General features: G+C 38.2%; 1 protein-coding gene across 1 annotated transcript in view; it reads left to right on the forward strand.

Moving 5' to 3' along the window:
- The window catches only part of igf2r (insulin-like growth factor 2 receptor), a 96,938-nt gene that overhangs the window by 55,089 nt on the left and 19,649 nt on the right, over positions 1-22,200 (forward strand). The window contains exons 32-40 of the mRNA XM_015345087.2: positions 1,636-1,762; positions 2,410-2,541; positions 3,626-3,888; positions 5,717-5,929; positions 6,276-6,425; positions 7,169-7,330; positions 7,682-7,880; positions 7,997-8,149; positions 21,740-21,974. Of these exons, the coding sequence (XP_015200573.2) occupies positions 1,636-1,762; positions 2,410-2,541; positions 3,626-3,888; positions 5,717-5,929; positions 6,276-6,425; positions 7,169-7,330; positions 7,682-7,880; positions 7,997-8,149; positions 21,740-21,974 (1,634 nt within the window). The remainder of the gene's footprint in view (positions 1-1,635; positions 1,763-2,409; positions 2,542-3,625; positions 3,889-5,716; positions 5,930-6,275; positions 6,426-7,168; positions 7,331-7,681; positions 7,881-7,996; positions 8,150-21,739; positions 21,975-22,200) is intronic.

The following is a 22,200-nucleotide window of genomic DNA, read 5'->3' on the forward strand; positions in this document are numbered from 1 at the left end:
TCTATGACGAATTGTTGAAACCACTGTTTAAATTTATAGGCTACTTGTACACTCTTAAAAAGCATTTAGGACTCATTGTAAATATTTCTTACATTTATTGGTAGAAATACATTTCGTGGAAATAAATACATTTCTCAGAAAGAAATTTCTTACATTTATTTCTTACACCATTGGTGGTGATGGAGGGGAGTCCCCATTACCTGTAAAGCACTTTGAGTGGAGTGCCCAGAAAAGCTCTATATAAGTGTAAGCAATTATTATTATTATTATTATTATTATTATTATTATTGGGAAATTTATGACAATATAGAATTTTAGGTAAAGCCTCTAATGGGGTGGCAGCTGTCAACCAAAGCCTATCCTCTGATTACGTTAATACCTATGGTCTTTAAGATTTGCTTTTTCTGTAGATTGCTTAGGTCTCTTCTAAAATGTCACTACCTGAAATGTTCTTAAATTGGACCATTAGTGGTTTGGTTTGTGACCTCTATTGGTTGCATAGAATTGAAGGACTTAAGCACACAAACTGCCTGTTATAAAGGTCCTGCAGCAAATATGTTGTGATCTGATTAAAGCCATTACTACAAACAGTGGAGAATTATAAATCTGGGGTGGAGGCTTGCCGACGTCTGGTAGAAAAAACCTTCCCAACCTGACTTGGTCCATAACCTATTTTCTCAGGTATACAGTTCTACCTGTAACATTAAACTAGCTTGACTCCATGAAGAGTTAATTAGACTACCTGTGTCCTTCATGTTTTATAAGCAGAGATTGAACACAGCCACAGCAGATCTTATTCTCACTGGTGCAAATTTCTGCACATTTTCTCTCTCTGTCAGGTCTTTAAACTTTGTAGTAACAGTTTAAAGACCAGACAGAGACAATGCCAGACGGAATAGATACACAATTACTGTTACAAGATTGTTACGTACTGAGTGCCCCAGATCTCCATGGTCTGGATTGGACAACCTCTCCTCTAGTAAATTTTGTTTAAACATAACCCCTTGTGGTAAAAACAAAACAATTTAAAACAAATGGAAAACCGCCTGCAGAAAGGTACAAGATTGTATTACCAATTACCTTTTTGATTAAGAAAATTAAATATTTACAGCTAAGTCTGTGTTGACCTTTGTTTAACAGTTTAAATAAATTTAAGAACCTCTTACTTATTTCTCTAATCTGTTAATGCATCACCTAACATCTGGATTTTAAAAGAAACATATCACTTTTCATTTCCAATGGGCATTTACTTTAGGTAATTCTTCAGCATAGTACCATATGAAAATATGGTTAAAAGAAATTTGGAAAACAAAGTGGAAGATAGTGTTCTAAAAATATTTTACTAACCTTCTAGTTCAAAGTCCCAGATGCAAACCTAACAGGATTCTGATTGAAGATGTACTTGAAATTAAAGTGAGTTTCACACCCTTGCACTGTACTGTATTTAAGACTGAAATCCTTTTTTTCCCACTGCAGCATATGAGAATAAGCAAGTTGTAATTATCCATAGAAAAGAACATAAATCCATTAAGGAGAGCAAATAGTTTGTGATTGGTTTGAATGTTAAATATCCTTATATTTGATTATTTTTTTGTGAATGCTGACGGCATGTTCATGTTATGTTCTCTGCTGCAGGATTCAAAGCCAACACTGATCACAGCAATAGAAGATTGTGTTTATACTTTCATGTGGTTCACAGCAACAGCCTGTCCCCTGAAGAGCAATGTACATAAGGACTGCAAAGTTACAAACCCAGTTACAGGTTAGGAGTGTATTTGCAAGTGACATTTATTGCTAATTTTAATCAGGGAAGTGTATTCCTTGCATGGATGCTTAAACCAACAACAGTTTTATTCTGGTTTAGAATCTGTGCATTAATCATGCCCTAAAAGAAACTTGAACTTTGCAGGCATCATATTAGAAAGCTGCAAGTGCTTTGTTCAATGGGAAAGATACAGTTTTAAAAAAGGTTAAATAATCCATTCCAGGTTGTAAACTGGAATGGAGTATTAAATTAACATCAGGTTAGGCATATTGCTGCCGCCAGAATTTACCTTGGACATAAAGAAGTGTTCCATGTTGTATAAATAACAATCATCCTTTTATATATTTCATTTTATCAGGAGCCAAAATATGACAATTTAAATATATGAAGCCCTTATAACTGGGATTCCCTGGGCTGTTTAAGAATCAGGATGGAATTAGACCAATTACATCATTTAATTGCTATTATTTGAATAGCAAATAATGTAGTGTCAATGCATTTGGTGTTAAAACTAACACTGTACGTGCATCAGGTTAAATACTTTGTATTAGGCCCATGGTCTGTTTCTTTAAGTACTCCAAAAGTAATTTTTTATGCATAATGAAAACACAATAAATGAAGTCTGTTGAATGTTCTTCCCTAAGGGTATCTCTTTGATCTGAATGTGCTAAACATAAAGGGAGGGTACACAGTGTATGACAGCACAAACAAGAAAAAACTAATCCGGTTGAACGTCTGTGGTGGAGTTGCAGATTCAGGATGTGGACCAGATGCTGGTGAGTTTACCTGAGTTGCAACATTTTTGTCAGTTTTCTTTAGTGCTAGCATGAACTAGATCCCTATGAAATGTTGCAGTACCCTTTCACATGTTTTATAGAAAACGGTTATATGCACTGCGAAGCATACAAGCGGCACTTTAAAAAAAAGTTTAAAATGAAACTAGCTCAGTAGGAAGAAAGAATAAATATGGTCTGTAACTAACTTCCAACTTTCTAACTTGGGCACAAATCTGTTGGCTACAAAAGGAGAGGGTAATACATGGAAAAACTGTCTGTTTCTGATTAAACTTGTCAGGGGACAGAATCTTATGTCTTTCACATCCCACTGCACTGAATTTCAGACTTCACATCAATAAGAGTAGTATTCTTTTGAAGAGATGTATCATGCAAATGCAATTTTAGTTTTTTGTTGTTGTTTTTCTAGATTATCAATACTTTTTCATCATTTAGCTGATCATACTCTTACAATCCTGGGTTCTGCTAGCTCCCAAAAGATTGATACATGGATTGATTTTTTTGGGAATAACACTTCCTTGCTTTTACTGCCATAATAGATGCATGCAATACATAAAAGTCTTATTTTCCATTTGCTCATGAAAATAATATCCATCTATATTATACCTGCTTTATGCAATACAGGGTCAAATGGGGAGCCTATGCCTTTCTTCGCAAGCAATGGGAGCAAGGCAGGGTCCATCGCAGAGCACACAGATACAAGCATGCACACATTCACCAGGGCCAATTTTTCCCAGAAGCCAGTTAACCTACAAGTGTGTTTTTGGACTGTCAGAGGAAACTGGAGCACCCAAAGGAAACTTATACAAATATGGAGAAACTCTACAAACTTCATGCAGATAGCACTTCAGGTCCGGAATTTAACCCAGAGCCCCAGTGCCGCATGGTGGCAATGCTAACCACCACTCCAACATGCTTCCCCATAAAAATAATAGTCACAGAAATACTGGAGATGGAGAACATTGATAGGAAGAAGAAAATATGTTGCTTTTAATAAATAGGCCTTAAAAAAGTCATTACAAAAAAGATTCATTATTAAAATAATGTCTGTTTTATTGGTTTGCAGGGGTATGTATAAAAGATACCAAGACAGCTGTTAATGCTGGTTTAGTTTCCAAGACGTTGACTTACTTGGATCAAGTTGTGCAGCTTACTTATGAGAATGGAGACCTGTGCCCTGGAAGTAGTTCTCTGAGACACAAGAGTATCTTCAGTTTTGTTTGCAAGTCCCAGGCCAGCTCAGCAGATGGACCTGTGCTGGTGGCTACAGACAAGGAAAAGTGCACTCACTTCTTCTCCTGGCACACACCACTCATTTGTGAACAGCAGGTACTATACCGACTTCCTGTTTACCATTTGTTTGACAATCATGTTTGACAATCATGATCATTAAAATTAAAAAACCTTTAAGGATAATGTTTCAGAAGTATTTTATTTCTAAATAATCACTAATGTTTGTCCTTAAAGAGGATGAACTCATCATCTCACATTACATAATTCACGTTCTGCATTTTTGTGGTTTACTGAATTTTAATGATGATTTACTGTTTTTCAGAGACATTTCTCTTCTTTGCACCATTTCACATTTTAATTCCTACTGTAATGTAATCCACTCTTTTTGTGTTAGGAGAAAACAATAAGATCCTGTGTGAAATGACAACTGACTTTAAAGAATGAACGTTTTGTTCAATGTATTTATACTCCCTAGTCAATGTTAATTTCGATTAATTTTTATCTTTCACTGTATTTTAATCTAGTCTATGCTCATGCAAAGGATTGTTTCTTTCATCCACATCTGTCTGATTATCTCAGACAGATCACCTCAAATTTCTGAAACGTATAACTCAGTTATAAAAGAACAACATCTTTCTTCTTTTATAGAGCTGAAATAACTTTCTGAGCTTGGAGAGAATATTGTCAGTTTATTTATAAACTCTTCTTTAGCATCTAGTCTCAAAATACCAAGTAGTTAGTATAGAGACTTTCTACATCAATTATTACCCATTGATAAAAAGTTAGGGATGAATGATACTGTCTGAATAAAATGGTAAGTTTGGCCATTCTCCTAAATGGAACTTAATTCAGTATTATCTACAGATGTATCACAAAGAGTAAGCCCTCTGCTTTAATTTTATATGTAACTAATTAAAGATGGTAACAGGCTGTTAGATACTGTTATGTAACTAGTTTCGTTTTTCTCAGACATGGTTATACTGTACATGACTTTCTGCAGTGATTGGACTTTCAGACTTTCTGTTCATTTAGAAGCATTCATTTTAAATTTTCTGTTTCATTTGCATCTGATTTGAGTTAATAAGTGATGTATAATGTCTAGAATTATGTGCAGTTTTATATTTATTCTGGTTAATGTTCATGTTTAAAATCAAGTTACACTTTATCAAGTAGTGAAAGCTAAACCAGAAACACAAGGAGACATGTTACCTAACCTGAATCGCCTTATAATATTAATTAATTATATTAATTATGGTATTACTTAATTACTGTCTCTGTACATATTGCAGTTTTTGAAAAAAAACACTTTAATGACAAATCTGAAATAATATTTTATGTAGATGCACTATTAAAAAAGGGCACAAAGGTTTTGTGACTGTGCGCCTGGAGATACTGTAAATATTTTTCTTTATTCTAATTTTCTGGATAAAATGTAAAGGTCATAGTGAGAATAACTAAAGTTTTTTGAGGTATACTACAAAAATCTTTTTAAACACCTATGAGAATGTTGAGGCAGATAACTGTCTTGGAAAAAGCTGTTACTCTCTCTGTTGTAACCACTTTCACAGTCCATTTCTACAAGGACAAATTTGTGAAATGTGCACGAGCTTCCTTAGCAAGTTGACACTCGCTGTCTTTAGATTCTGTATTAAGATTTGTTTTATACCCTAGATAATAGCAGAATATTAGTGACCCTGTTAGAATAAATGTAACACTTTTCTGGCACATAATAAGTATTAATTGTGACTCCAAAGGAACACGTAAAGGTTTATTCCATGCTGAAAAGATGACTACCGTTGTTAATTCTGACTGCATGTTCATAATAGTGCCTAAGCTTTTATTTAAAAAAACAGTATAAAAGCACTTTAAGATTTTTATTTTTATTTTAGATATTTATTTCATATTGAAGTGTCTGTAATTTCAGGTGAGCTGTTCAGTTAAAAATGGGAGCTCCATCATTGACCTAACTCCACTGATCCACAAAACGGGTTATTACTCTGCAACTGATGCTGAGCTGGGAAGGGACAACTCTCCAGACTTTTATATCAACATTTGTCAGCCATTGAACCCCATTCCTGGAGTTACCTGCCCACCTGGAGCAGCCGTGTGCTTAGACCCAGTTGATGGGCTTCCCATAGTAAGTATAAAGTCCTAGATTTCTTCCCTTTGTATCTCGGATGCATAGTGATAAATTTAATAAGAATGAACTGTGGTTTGGCAGACAGTTATTGACACAACATCTACAGGTAAATGACATTCATGCATTTTCCACTTAGAAATGGCTCACACTGATGTTGTTACTTTAAAACTTTGTAAAATGAACCTGCTTCTAACCCTTGACACTTTTTGCAAGAACAGTCTATATCTGATGATGGATGCGGGCCTTGAACCAATTTGTGACGTGATGCAGATTTTCCAAATCAACAAAGCATTAAATCATAGATATCATTGTAAGTTGAGTCCCTTTTTTCCCCCCTTTGCAGGACATTGGACGAATCACGGGACCTCCGCAGATAAATGAAGCCATTAATGAAGTTTATATATCCTTCAACAGCAACACTGTGTGTCTCTCTGACAAGAGCAAGAATTATACTTCACTCATTTTGTTCAGCTGCCAAAGAGGAACTGATCTGGTAAGCCTTTTTTTGGTTTATTTGCTATGAAGACAAATAAAACAGATGTCTCACATCAATATCTAATGGCAAATTAGGCATAAAGGAGGGTAATCAATGAAATCTTGTCAACAAACAAATTAACCCGTCTTTCACAATGTAAACTTGCTGTAATTTTCTCTGTAAGACCCATGTCTTTAAATTAATACAACCACATGTGGTTCATATCAGTTTCTAACCATCCTAGTAGAAAATAATTATTTTTCTGTAGTTAGACACACCAACAATAGATATGATGCCTGGAGACTGATAGCAACGTGGATCCATCACTGAGCAAGGGGCTGTCAAGAATTCAATGGGACTGTTGCATTAGCCAAATCAGACAGCACATGGCTGTGTATACCCAAAAGCAGCCTATACAGGGCACACCCAAACAGTTCCCTCTCAACCCTCTAACAGTTTCCATCTAGAACTGCCAACATACTGTTGCATTAATTTAATTTTGCTAAACCTTTAGAGGAAGAAACCCTGTTCTGTCTTTTGCCGTCTTCGATTTTGATGCTTTTATGTTGTGTATGTGTTTTTTTATTAATATTTTAAGTACATCCATCCATTATCAGAAAGGTACTTATTCCTGAAACCTAATATCTGTCCTCAGTGCATAGCATTTAAGGCAGGACAACACAGAGCAGCATTTCACTCTTTAGTGTGAAGAAAGTTTGAAGATAACCATTTTGAAATATTCTGTTATATTGATTTTACAGGGCTCTCCTCAGATGATAAGGAAGTCACCTTGCAGTTATGTGTTTGAATGGGCCACACCAGTGGTATGCTCAGATTCTGTCAGTACGTCAGGTTGTGCCTTAAAAGATGACCAACTACAGTTTACCTTTAGTCTCTCCTCTCTGACAGGAGGGAGCTACCAGGTGAGACAGAAGTCTTTACACTTTTTCTTATTCATGTTTCTTTATTTTTCTATGTGGTCTGGTCAGTTAAAATAAAATCTTAATGCAGTAACTTTTAGAAAAGTTGTAACCTGTAGTCCAGAATTACTTATTATCTATCTAATTCTCTCCAGAGCCTCTCCACATTCAAATTACAGGGTAATACACCTTTTACATATTCAGTATTTCCTGCTTCAGGAAGCAGATGACACAAAGAGGTCCATGTGACAAGCAAAGTGACAGTGTAATATCTGAGTGTAAAAAGTGTGTTAGTCATTGATAATGTGTTTTTATTGTCATTTCTGCGTAATCTCAGTGTCTGGTGTTTTACAGGTACCCTCTGGCTCCAAGTCCTACCAAATTAATGTCTGTGCACCAGTGACAGATGCCAAGTGCCAGGACAGTGCTGTGTGTCTAGTTTTAAACAATGCTGCATACTCTTTTGGGAACTTTAAGGCAATGTCTATGGATTACAGGCATGAAGATCAGGCTATTATAATGAAGTATGGAAGTGGAGACCCATGTCCAACAGGTCAGATTTACCATAGGTTTAACTAAGAAAAGCAAGTATTGGTGTTATAATAGTTTGTTTTTTTCCCAACTTAAGGCTAAGCCAAAGTTTTACCTTAGTATTTTTATCTGTTTCAGTGACCACAAAAGGTGAAGTCTGTACCTTCCCTTTTAAATACCATAAGAAGTCTTACAATTCATGTACTACAGATGGGAGGACTAACGGAGATCTTTGGTGTGCAACAACTGATGACTACAATAGAGACCAGAAGTGGGGATTTTGTACTAATGGTGAGCAGCACCCCTTCATTAATGCCATTATTGAGTCATCAGCTATGTTGGGGATTTTATTTTAAAATGTAATTTGTTGGATTTTAAAGTCACTTAATCAAACATGTTTTAAGCTTAAACATACAGATGCAGCCATTCAAAATAGGTGGGGTATTTCGCAGTATACCCCAGTGGGCGTGTCGCAGTATCACGCAGTATCACAGGGTAAATCGCGTCATTTGACGTCATGCCGGAAAGTATCCGGCATCACCTTGTAAAACCGTCAGGAGGAGCCAATAAAGCTTAACCTCTCATGTACAGCATTTGAGCTTTTAAATTTAAACTGTGTATTACGGCATGTTAATCATCAGTCATTAAAAAGTTGGTACAGATGCAGCCATTCAAAATGCGCGGGCAATACCGCATTATTTTGCGGTGCGCTTTACGCAGTCTACCGCGAGTTACCGTAAATTCTCTAATAATACCGCAAGTAAAATAATAGTATCCGGAATTTCTGCAAGATGGAGCTAATAAAGCTCAACTAATTACTAATAGTATTAATAATGAATGACCTTGCACAAGCTGTAAACTCAAAGTATTGCCCTGGTCCACATTCTTTTTTTCATTGACCATCTTTGTAAAAGTAACACCACAGCATTTCGCAATCACGCATTTGTTTCCAATCATGCAAAGTACAGTAATTTTTGAGAATCGATTCACCATGCCTTTCACATGCTCATAAAAGAGATTGATTTAGGAACATAAACATATTACCGTATGCAAACTGTACTGTATACAGTATGTATATGTATATTTAATGTCTTAACTGTGTCCGTTTAAGTATTGAATATTTATATGGAATTTTACCACTGAAGGGAAATCTTAGTACCTGAGAATAAAAAGAATAGGAGCATACTGTAACGCGTGTGAAGGCCATAAACGATATTAATTTTGGAACTTAAACATACAGTATATGGCTGGTCTCGGTACTTTAAAGAAAAAAATACACACCAGTATTCCATTTCTCCCTAAACATTTTAAGCATCGAAGTCTTTAACTAACGTGATACCGGAGTCAAAAAGCATACTTTTAGAATTTGATTAAAAGGGAATATAATATGGAATCGCGTATCTAAAGAAATTAATAACGATATAATTATATTCATGTTGCAAAAAAACTGCAACGGACATAAAAACTCCCTTGCTTTTAACAGAGCGTTCCATAATTTCTAAGTACGAAAATTATTTAAACTGCGACACTTATCATTCAACCAGAGCTCAAAATATCACAAGGATCCTCAAGAGCACAGCAAAGACTGTATTAAAAGATACTTGTATCAGATACATGAGAATCCAGGCTTTTTTTTCAATGCTTTCTTTTCCGTATACCAGATATTATGGAACCACTTCAGAAGGGTGTCAGCCAGTCAGATTCCAGGAATCGGTACTTAAGAGAAAAAATACACACCGGTATTCCATTTCTCCCTAAACATTTTAAGCATCGAAGTCTTTAACATGTGAAGTAGCGTGTAAAAAAAGTGGTAGTTTTAAGCTTTTCTGCTAATATAATATGGAATCGCGTATCTAAAGAAAACATTTATATTGATTTAAATTGCGTTTTGATTTAAATCGCAAATGCGTGTTTAATTATGTGTTTTTTTAATTGTAATCAGACAAATGCAATATAAATTGATACAGTATCTGTCTTCTAAGTGTTGTAACAGAAGAAATAAGGTTCTTGATCCCGAGATGAAGTAAAACAGATGAGTTTATTGCATGCAAGGAACAATAAAGCCGAAGTCTTGTTTCCCGCAAGAAACAACAAAACCGAAGTATTGTTCCCCGTACTGTTACAAACTTTTGGGTTATATACAGTTTTCTTCTCCGTTTCTGACGTCACTCGGTCTGATGGTAAAGAGGGGGGTTCATGGTATTTGGCCAGTTTACGATGTTCTGGGCAAATGGTCAGTTTAACATTACACCCAGGGGGGTTCCTAGCTGGCATCTGCAATCCTTATCAGTTAACCCCCTTTCCTGCCATAAACCCCAGCTTGTGACTTGGAAGTCTAAACCCCCTACAGAAAAGATTAAATTCAAACCCCCGTCTTCACATCTTTCTTCATTCCCCCCTTATAAAATATGGCATACGTCAGTGTAGCCTATTTTTATACATACAATGTCAGGGCAGATCTTTCCTTTCTTGGCGAACAGGTATGTATTGCCATGACATTGTACGTTCCACGGTTATGGCAAGATGTGATACATGTTTTTGTGCACGTGATGATTACAATTATACATATAAACAATACTATTCCTACAAATAAACACTGTAAAAAGGTTCCGCCCCAGGCCCCAAACACAGACTTTACCCAAGATCCAATTCCCCAATTTTCAGTATAATAGTCCTGATATTTCTGTCCCTCATTGTAAATGTGTTGGGCCAGATCTGAGATGTGCTCAGAATTATCAGGGATATATGTGCAGCATTCAGTGCCAATTACTGCACAAGTTCCTCCTTGGGCCGCCAGTACATAATCTAAAGCTAGTCGGTTCTGCATGGCCACTGTTCTGAGGGCTACCATCTCATCATTAACAGCCTTCAGACTAGATGAGGTAGAATTTGCTAATTCTTCTAAAGTCGAGGCCATTTGAATTAACTCTCGACTCAGAAAGTTCATGCCGGCTTGTGGAAATATTATACCTAAATAATATTCCCAATCAGCCAATTTTCTTTGTGGTCTGTGGTTAGGTCCGAAGGGGCTGTGGGTTTGAACACGGATATGAGGAACCACATATCCTAAATAACATGAGCCAGACCACTGGGCTGGCAACCATGGGTAGGCTCGTTTTCCACAAATGAAATATGTTCCGTTTGGCGCTCCCCATGCCTCTGAAAATAAGAAACTTATACCGAATTGTGGGGTGTGCCGATCCCATCCTGGAATTTGGAAGGTAGAGGTGGATATATTTGCAGCGCTGGTAAGGTTGCAACGACTCCATCCAACCAAGTGCAGACCAATTAGTGTGCTGAAAACATGTTTCCCTTACGTTCCTTATTGAGAGTCAGGTATGGTGGTGTATGGCTTCTGTTATATTTAGGAGCGTAAGAGCCTGTGAAACTCGTGGGCTCTAAGCCTCGCTCCTGTAGATATTGTAATGTTGTGCAGGTTAAAGTCGTGTTATGGCAACCCCCATAGTTTGTCATATTAAAATCTCCTAAATTATCCCTCCAAATGATCATGCCTATGACTTCCTCGAGACGCCAAGGAATGGCCCCCATAGGAAGTCCTCCCTGTACATATTTGGGTAATGCGGCACACACCCAGCAGGCACTTTGGTTGGTTTTCTTAGCTGTCAGATAGGAGAGGCCTAAAAAGGAATTAATTCCATGTTCTCCTTTGTGGGAGAGATGATCATTAATCCCTGCGGAACATAGTTCTACAGCAACAATTATCATTATTGACAGAAATGATTTCATTCTGGGTCTGGGGATGAGGCTAGTCGGCAGTGTGACGCGTGGATCCAGCAATCTTTTCCTTCCACTCGAACCGCAGACTCGGTTGTCAACAGGATCTGGTAGGGTCCGTTCCACCTGGGCTGGAGAACCTGTGAAGGAAATTTCCTGATCCACACCCACTCTCCTGAGGTCGTGCCCTCCTTCAGGTGGTGGTCCCCACGCCTCCAGGACCTGCTCGCGGGCTCCTTGGGTGGCCTCTGTCAGCTACTTGCAATAATACAAAGGAATGGTTGATCCATCTGAGGAAACCCCAGTCTCAGCACCTGTAAGAGAACTTGTTTCAAATTATTAAAGGCGGCTTTTGCTGCGGGAACCAAGGCAATCTTGTCCTTGTACTGCACTCCCCCCTTAAGCAGATCTGTTAAGAGTTGTGCTCACCCTGTAAAAAACATTGCAGCCAGGCCCTGTTAAAATTCCACAATGCTAGACACAAAAGGGCCTTATCATAACTGCTTCTATTAGACACTCTAAAGCTGAAGCAACTCAGACTTGTGGGTTTCCTCGTCAGGGGAAGCACTCAGAATACCATCAACATACTGAGTGATCACAGCCAGTTGAAGCCACGTGATACCCTGTTCTGCATAGTCATTCTTTGTAATGCATAATATTCCAACCCAATAGATCTGGAATAAAACCACCCATTAAAATCTGGTACTCGGCAAGTAAAACTTGCTGTCCCAATACTCCTGTGGCCTCCTGCCATCTTCCCCTATACATTGCTCTATAGTACACTGTTGAACAGAGGAGTGAAACAAGCAGGACAGTAGTGCTCCAGTATCCCCTAACAGAGAAACCAACACTCCATTAACAGTACATTTTTATCCACTGGACTGGGACAGACTTAGGGAGGCTACAAGGGATTTACAGGATCTAATCGTTAGGTAGACAGATTTTCTCACAAGACGTTATTCTCCCCAGTCTCGATTCTAAACCTACAGCGTTTCAGCATGTCTGGTTTCGAGACATTCGAATAAAACCAAATTGTTTCCACTATTGCAACTAATTGTATAAATTACAATTTATAATAATTTATAATAATACAAAAACTGTTTAACTACTTTTACGTCCACCTGTACTGTACTTATACGTTTCAGACGCTCTTATATTTTCCAATCTCCTTAAGTTGATTTTCATCAAGTCTCTGTAGTTACGTCTCTAGCCAGTCCCGCTGGCTAAACACACTCACACCGTCATTTAGTATACCAAAACTCACAGTTACACACATACATGCCGGCACACAAATTCATAAAACACACATACACATCGAGAATATATTTTTCTCTTCGTAATACAATGTGCTGTATTCTTGTTTTACTTCTACATGAATCCTTTTAATTCCTGAAGCGCACTCCAGGTTCGCTGCATTTCTAATTTCGGGTGCGGTACTTTAGCCCACTATCTTACGGTTTTGGATTTGATCGTATGGGGGAAATCAGGGAAGGTAGGTGCGATTGCAGACCCCCTCGACGGGGTGCGAGACAGTGTTAGAGTGGCGCTGTCATCAACGGCGCCAGCCCCTGCTACATCAAGTCCTTTCCCACTTCGAGTGAGAGTACAGATCTGCGGGCGCCCTCCCTCTAACAGGGGAGACCCTGATCCGTCTTTATCACACTCATACCAAGTGTTATCCCAATCAGACCCCCCTTCTCCATATGGCCACTGAGGGAATTGATCCCAATTATTTTCGTTTCCTGCCTGTTTGTTCCCCTGTGGGAGAGCAGGATATAACTTAGTCGCTGGCTGCAGCACATTAACCAGTGCAGCGTGACCAGGAGTTAATTCCTTCTTTAGTTTCTCATTCTCCTGTACTGCCTCTTTTAGCTTTTTTTCTATACTCTTTCGTAGCGAGTAAAATATCTTTTCTTCCGGGTTTTTGTTTTCCCCGTAAACACACTTTTAAATCACATCCCAATTTCTTTTTTTTTTCTCATGTATCTGCCACTACTGGTGCCGGCCGTGCACCAGGGTGGGAGCTACATGCTTGTGCTTTTGCCAATCAATACTCATATATGCTTTCTTTACAGGCGTCTTCGCCCCAAATTCCCTCTGACAAACTCAGCTTTTTCCATATTTTTCTCCTTCTTTTCCGTCAACTTACACTTTTCCGATATTTAAACGGACCCTTCCACCACTTTCTCAAACCATCAGTTAGCGCACATGTTCGGTCTCTTTAAGATTTACTTTTGTCGTGTGTGAGGTAACAGCTCATTCGGTAGGGGGATGCTTTCACTTGAAAAACTTGTGCATTCCTAAACTCATTCAGCCAAGGGCGTCTGTTACCTCCGGATCTAAATACCTCTCAGAGACTTTAGAGAGGATTTACACTGCACTGTTCACAGGTAAGAAACGAGACCTCGAAAACCCCCTTTCTTGATCAGTAATTCACCATCCCCAGAACGCCAGCATCGCTGCTTTTGCCCCGGGGTGGACTTACGCACTGAGCTCAATCAGGGCGATTCTCGGGTCTCAACGTCCTTTAAATCCTGCTACTTAATGCTTTGCTCTTTTATTATGAGGTGTGTTTATGTTAGTGTCGTGTGTGTGTATATGTATTTCACAAACAAGGAAAACACCAAAAACATACATACATATATCTCTTCTACTCCTGTTTCCTTTAAAACAAAAAAAAAAACCATGCCACGCCAGAAACCACGCCACTCCAATCTGTGCACGATCAAGGCGTAGCTAATCTCAGGACCCCGGGCGTAATTAAAGCCCACACCAATCCTGGATTATACGTGCATTTAATGCACCACTCAGCTCCAGAACCCCGGGCGCAATTAAGGCCCACACCGATCCCGAGCCACAGAACTCCGGGTGCAATTAAGACCCACACCAGTCCTGAACTACGTGCATTTAATGCACCACTTGCTCTAGAACCCCGGGCGCAATTAAGGCCCACACCGATTCTGAGCCTCAGAACTCCGGGTGCAATTAAGACCCAAACCAGTTCTGACCTTCAGAACTCCGGGTGCAATTAAGACCCACACCAGTCCTGAACTTCACGGTAAGGGTCCAAAACCCGTTCAAAACTCCATACGCAATTAAGGCATACACCAGCTTCGAACGCCTGTACACAATACCGCGGAACCCCTGCCAGACCAAATTCTGGGCTTACAGCAACCAACCCATTACATACACCGGTGCCTTCTCCGGGCCAGAGGAATTCAGAAACTCACGTTTACTCCGTCATCTCGGGCGGTTCTCGCAGGGAGCAGAGATTTCCCAATCGGTCAGAGAGAGTCGGGACTTTTAAATAAAAGAGGGGATCCTAGCTGGCATCTGCAATCCTTATCAGTTAACCCCCTTTCCTGCCATAAACCCCAGCTTGTGACTTGGAAGTCTAAACCCCCTACAGAAAACATTAAATTCAAACCCCCGTCTTCACATCTTTCTTCATAAGTATCTTAATAAACTTGCCATTTTTGCAATTTACGTTGCATTGTGCTGCTGTAATAGTTTAAAATAATTAAAAGTCTAAACAGTATCTTTATTTATGGGTTGCAATTTTAAAAAAGTCAAAAACCGCACTCAAAATGCAATTTAGAGCTTTCTGGCAAATTAATAACACCCAAATTAATAATGTAACGTGCCACTGTTTGTGCATGAACAAGGTTATACTGCTATTTCCTTAGATACGCATGGTTTATTCCATGCTGAAAAAAAAAGAAAGAAAACACATTCCATAAGAATCAGCACTTTTATATATTGCCTTTAAAGGTAGCTTCTCAAAACACTTTACAGGATAAAAACAACAATAACAACAACAACAATATTGTATTTCATTGCACTTTGACAGATCGTCCTTAAATCAATTGTTGACTCTTCTCTCTTTACTACTTGTTTGGAGTGACTGAGCTCCGCTCTGTACCACACAATGATCGCCCCAGAGTCTCTGCCCCGGGTGATTTGGGGGGCAAAAAACTCTCTTTTTGCTTGCCCTCTCCCCCCTGTGTATTATCTGTTTTTTTGTGCTGTCCTTTGACAAAACAAGGCTCGCCAGATAATGTGAATCGAAACCTGTTTTTCTAGCTTTTAAAGTCGTGCGATATGGAAGCGGGAACACATCATTATATCTTACATATGAAAAATACATAATATAGCTCCCAAACAAACACAAATGTGTTTTTAATAAAATGCTTTTATTCACTCGTAATCTGACAATTTCAGGAAGACTTAGGAAGGACTAAGGGAATTGTCATCTGTTGTTGAAGCTCTGTGAGCTCGGTGACTTTGAGACCACTTGTTATCCTAGGTTGTTTGAATCGCCACAATTCAAATAGAGAAAAAAGAGCTGACTGACAAGATTTAAGATGTGGCTGTCAATGTTGGATTAAAAAAACACGTTGCCCGACGTTATTTGCATTGCTTGAAAAATAATTTTATTTCGAGAGACTGGATAAGTAATTCAAGTGTTTTTTTTAACTTCCTGAAAAACAAGTAATAATTTAATTATATGTGGGAACGTTTTATGATATGTCGCTGTTGTGAATGTCTGTGGAGTGTATCTTATTTGCCTGTCTGTCCTGGCTGTGCTCTCTTGCTCTCCCCCCCTCTCAATCTCTCAATTCAATTCAAGGTGCTTTATTAGCATGACAGATGGGTACAATCAGTGTTGGGTATTTACTTTACTTTGAGATGCCACTTTTAAAGGTGATATATAAAATCAAGGCAAACTTGCTTTAACTCCGCAAGTCTGAGTTCTTGTGTCTGTCCTGTCCGAACCCGAAAGTATTACAATGTGTATCTTTATAGCAGGTGGTGTACAGCTTTTTAGTATAGATTACACTTTTCTAAAATGTATTTAAAAAATAAAAACGATTACAATCTAATCTTTCCACTTTTGATCCTATGATCCCAAGAAAAATACATCTCAACGGGGAGAAAGCTATGCTGAAAGTTTATTAAGATTAAACTTAGAAGACAAAGATATCAATTTATGTTGCATTTGTCTGATTGTGAATCAAAAAACACATATTTAAACCCGCATTTGCGATTTAAATCAAACCGCGATTTAAATCAATATAAATGTTAATATTGTAACGCATAGGTGACTATTCATTATTTTTAAAATGACTTAAATTCGATCATGTTGTGATATTTAGCAATATAAATTTGTTTGGTGTGAGTGAGGTTTTATTTAATCTCTGACCCAGGGAAAAGTTTTATTTTTTCCAAGAAATGTTTGTTTTAAAAAAAAAAGTCATGGCTTCAGCTGGATTCGAACTCTCACCATGTGACGTGGGAGTCAGGAACCTAACCCACAGCGCCACCGGCAAGGTCACATGCAGAGTGCTGAAAAAGCACTACAGAAACATTATCAACAGTGAATGTACAGTGTGTACTATTCTTGTGTTGCGGTACATGAATATAATTATATCGTTATTAATTTCTTTTGATACACGATTCCATATTATATTCCCTTTTAATCAAATTCTAAAAGTATGCTTGTTGACTCCGGTATCACGTTAGTTAAAGACTTCAATGCTTAAAATGTTTAGGGAGAAATGGAATACTGGTGTGTATTTTTTATTTAAAGTACCGAGACCAGCCATATATTGTATGTTTATGTTCCAAAATTAATATCGTTTATGGCCTTCACACGCGTTACAGTATGCACCTATTCTTTTCATGCTCAGCTACTAAGATTTCCCTTCAGTGGTAAAATTCCATATAAATATTCAATACTAAAACGGGTACTGTAAGTCTTTCTACGACCGAGCAACGGACCACGAGTGCCCCTGTCGGTCAACCAATCACGTACCGCGGTATTTTGCGTCATCGCGCGAGGCCGTAGCCAATTACCTCCGGTACGTGTCTGTACCGCACACTTTGAATGGCTGCATCTGTAGTAACAGTGCATGTTGTTTAACATAAGAAATGTTGCAAGGTAGAAGCGGACATTATGTTCATTTAGCAGTTAGTAGCTAATTGATTTTAGGATCTCATCCAGCTGTTTCTTGAAAGAAGTCAAGACATTGCTTGTCAGTGTAGGACATTCCCTCGTTATATACAGTATATGGTTGCTCTTTTCTGCGGTTGAACTGAAATATATATTCTATAAAATGTGATGAGAAAAATTGCACACATTCTAAATGGGGCCTTATTAGTATGTTATACATTTTTAACATAACATTCCTTGATTTAAATTCTGCACTTAGGTATTAATTCTGCACTTAGGTGTTTTTCTTTTAAATTTTTTCCCACATTTAAAAATGTTTGATATGTCATCATAAACACCTTAAAAGACATATTATATAGTGGGTAAAGAAAGTCAACACCCTCTTTCAAAATGTGTACCTTTTGTTATATGACACTCTGAAAATAAATACAAATTAAATTAGGCTTGCTCCATTTTTATTTACTCACAGTAACCCATATTAGCCAAGGAAAATCAAATTAAAAAACATTCTGAAAATTAATGTTACAGTAAAATGCTTTATTTGGATAAGTGAACAACACCCTTACAATTGCATTTGTAAACTTGCTCAAGTACAGTATAATCAGTTACCTTACAGATCCACCAACAAACTAATTGGATCCCAATCAGTTGTGGTGATTTTGATTAGTTCAGAATAAAAGCAGCTGTTTCTAGAGGATTCCACTGCTTGGAAGTGCATTTCAAAGCAAAGAATCCACTATGGGCCGAAAAGTGCTTTCAAAAGAACTTCGAGATAAAGTTGTGGAAAGGCACAAGTCAGGAGATTGGGTATAAAAAGATTTCAAAGGCGTTAAGTATCCCATGGACAATAGTCAAGACCATCGTTAAGAAGTGGAAGGCGTTTGGCACCAGACCTTGCCTAGATCAGGCCGTCCCTCCAAACTGGATGACCGAGCAAGAAGGAGACTTATCAGAGAGGCTACCAAGAGACTGATGGCAACTTTTAATGAGCTACAGGCCTTTATGGCCTTAAAGACTGATCATTGTGTGCATGTGACAACAATATCACAAGCACTCCACAAATCTGGCAAATAATAATCGGAATCACTTTTACTCTACAGTATGTGTCGTGTACAGGAATTTTCCTTGCTACATTTGGAACCTGCTCAGCACAAAAAAACACACAGGTGCAAAAGGAGCATTAACATTACTGACATAATTACATTGGACTATATACAAAAGATGTGGAGAAACAAAAACAATATGTGCTCACAGTACAGTATAGATGTGTAGAAAATGTAGACATTACAGTGTATATAAGACACAGGTATAGTAATATGCAACTATGTAAACATGTGGGGAAAATGGGAAAGCGCACCAGTTCTTAAGTGAAAAAATGAACCAAGTTGGCATTAATACTAATTCAAAGTTTTTCAGCTGAAATGGGGAGTTGTTTGGGAAAGGAGACTAGATAAGCAGAAATATAGCATTGGGAAAACATTGGGAAAGAAACTGTTCAAGTGTCTGTTTTGGGATTGATTGCCTTGAAGCGTTTTCTGGAGGCTTTAGAAATAATTGTCCTGGGTGGGAGGGATCTGCAGCAATCTTGGTGGCCCGATTCACTGCTCTAGATTTGTAAAGCACAGCGAGAGATGGAAGGTTACAGCCAAACACTTACATATATACATTGGTGGTGGTGGAGGGGAGTCCCCATTACCTGTAAAGCGCTTTGAGTGGAGTGTCCGGAAAAGCGCTATATAAGTGTAAGCTATTATTATTATTATTATTATTATTATTATTATTATTATTATTATTATTACTTTCTCAGCACACTTGGTAATACGCTGCAATTGGTTTCTGGAATGTGCAGTAGCCAAACCAGACAATAATAGAGGAAGTAATCACACTTTCAGTAATGGCTCTGTAGAACTGTAAGAGAATAGGCTGTGCAATGTCAAGCTTCTTGAGATGTCTCAAAAAGTACATGCGTTGCTGTGCTTTCTTTATAATGGAAATTATGTTTTCATACCAGCGGAGAGTGTTGCAGGATTCCACCACATTGACAGCAGTGTCCTTAATTAACGGGTACTGTCAGTTATCGTTTCTACAGTTTTGGTTTTAGTGGTGTTGAGATCCAAATTGTTAGTCATACACCACATTGTGAGACAATCCACTTCCTTTTTGTACCAGCTCTCACCGCCGCTTATGATGAAACCTATAAGAGTGGTGTCGTCTGTAGTCTGTAGTCTCTTATATGTTTGCTAAAAACACCTTAAGGATTCCGTGGCCAAGCGGTAAAAGGTGCTGTGGTCAGGTGAGACCAAAATACAACTTTTTGGCCGCAATGCAAAGCCCAATACATCTTACCACCCAAAGGACACCATTCCTACAGTAAAGCACGGTGGTGGCAGAATCCTATTGTGGGGGTGTTTCTCTTCAGCTGGGACTGGGGCACATGTTGGGATAGAAAGGAAGATAAATGGTGCAAAATACAGGCAAAGTCTTGAAGAAAGCCTGCAGCCCTCAGCCAGAAAGTTGAAAGTGGGAAGACTGTTCACCTTTCAACCTGACAATGACCCAAAGCACACCCCCAAAGCAACCGTACAGTGGCTGAAGGACAGTAAGGTTCTTGTCCTTGAGTGGCCTAATCAGAGCCCCGACCTAAATCCCATTGAACATTTTTGGAATGACTTGAAGAGGGCAGTGCATCAACGGTCACCGTGCATTTTGACTGAGCTCAAACTATTCTGTAAGGAGAAATAGGCAAGTATTCCTCCCTCTATGTGTGCAAAGTTGGTAGAGATGTATCCAAACAGACTCAAGGCTGTAATTCAAGCAAAAGGTGCTTCCACCAAGTATTAACTCAGGGGGGTGTTCTCTTATCCAACCCAGTTATTCTACTTTTTTATTTTTATTTTTAAAAATAAATTTTGCTTTCATTTTTCACTTGGATGTTACAAGGTACAATTTGTAAATAAGACTGGAAAAAGTCTAATTTTATTTGTTATCTTTTTGGGCAACAAAAGGTGAACATTGTGAAAGGGGGCGGTAACTTTCTATACCCACTATATATATATACTTATTTACATATATAGTATACATATTTATGCCATATATATATATTTCTCCCTCCCAGCCTTTGATCTCCCGCTACATTACCTTTGCCTACTGCCTTGTCTTTCTCACACCTGAAGAAGGCTCTACGGCCGAAACGTTGTTTTCTTTCTTCCTTTTTTTCAGCATGGAATAAACCTATTACTTGTTCCTTTGCAGCCTACTCATGCTGACGCAGCTATCCACCTGAACTACTTTATGCCACAAGCCTTCAAAACACTGTACTTTCCCACATTAAATATCATCTTTCAGGTGTTCACCCACTCATGAATTTTATGCACTTTTACTGTGTTCGTTAATATACTTAATTTGCTATAATCTGCAAAACTGATTAGGTTACTAAGCATACCAGAATCTAGATAATTTATATGAATTTAGAAGACGATGGTCCTAGTACAGATCTATGTGATAGTCTGCTATTACATCTCAGCAATTTGAGTATTATTTCCTTATCTTTACTTGCTTTTTTCTCTTTATTAACTAATTCAATCCTAACATTTGTATTCCGTTGAATGCATTCTATTGCCTGCACAAGAATATTACTGTTTTATTAGGAACTTTTTTAAAAGTGTTCTGAAAATACATCGTAAAGTATACCCTGTGTGTCACAATTACTGTTGATTGTTCAAAGAGCTCTAACAAGTTGGTTATGCAAGATCTTCCTTTTCTAAATCCTTGTTGACTATTTCATACAGTAGAACATTATTTCTCTGTAGGTGATCCTGTAGTTCACTTCTAATAATTGTTTACATAACTTTACATGCAGTAGAAGTTAGACATATTAGTCTGTAATTACTTGGTTCAGTGTTGTTACCTTTCTTCTGGATGGATGAGTACTGGATCGGAAATTCTCCAGTCCCTGTCTTGAGTGATTACTGGAAGACTTGAATCGATGGTTTCTAAATAACATCTAATTTCCCTGAGTAAGTTCCTAGACAAAGTGGTTAAAAGATAATGCTGAATAGCTCGGAAGGATTTACCAGGTCCGGTCAGTGATTTACTTAGAATTACAGAGCAAGAGAGATGTAACTAAAACTTACTTGTTAACTAAAAATTCTGAGTTAACGTACAGTATACTGTATGTGTTCTGTGTTGTCCAGCAACAGGAAAGATGAGTTCCACCATTATCTTCAAGTGTGATAGGTCTGCGGACCCCGGGTCACCTCAGCTGCTGAGTGAAACATTAGGCTGTGCCACCACCTTCGAGTGGAAGACCAGTGTGGCATGCCCACCAAAGAAGATGCAGTGCAAGGTGGTCAGTAATCATAAAACCTATGACCTCCATGCTCTGTCCTCGCTCACAGCACCATGGAAGTTCAGCCATGGCAGTGACTCGTGAGTACGCCTTGATTTCACTCAGAAATGATATGAGGGTCTTCTTATTTATTCCTCTTATTAACGTAAACACTGTTTGTACTGTATGGTATGTGTGTACTGTATCTGTATGTTGTGTGTCACACATGACTTTTATATGGCCTAGCGTGTGGCTTTCATTCTGTCTTTGTAATAAGAACTACAGTGATCTTCTTTAACAGACACTGTAAAAGTAGTAATTCAATTA

Source organism: Lepisosteus oculatus, chromosome 2, assembly GCF_040954835.1.
Source record: "Lepisosteus oculatus isolate fLepOcu1 chromosome 2, fLepOcu1.hap2, whole genome shotgun sequence".
Lineage (NCBI taxonomy): Eukaryota > Metazoa > Chordata > Actinopteri > Semionotiformes > Lepisosteidae > Lepisosteus > Lepisosteus oculatus.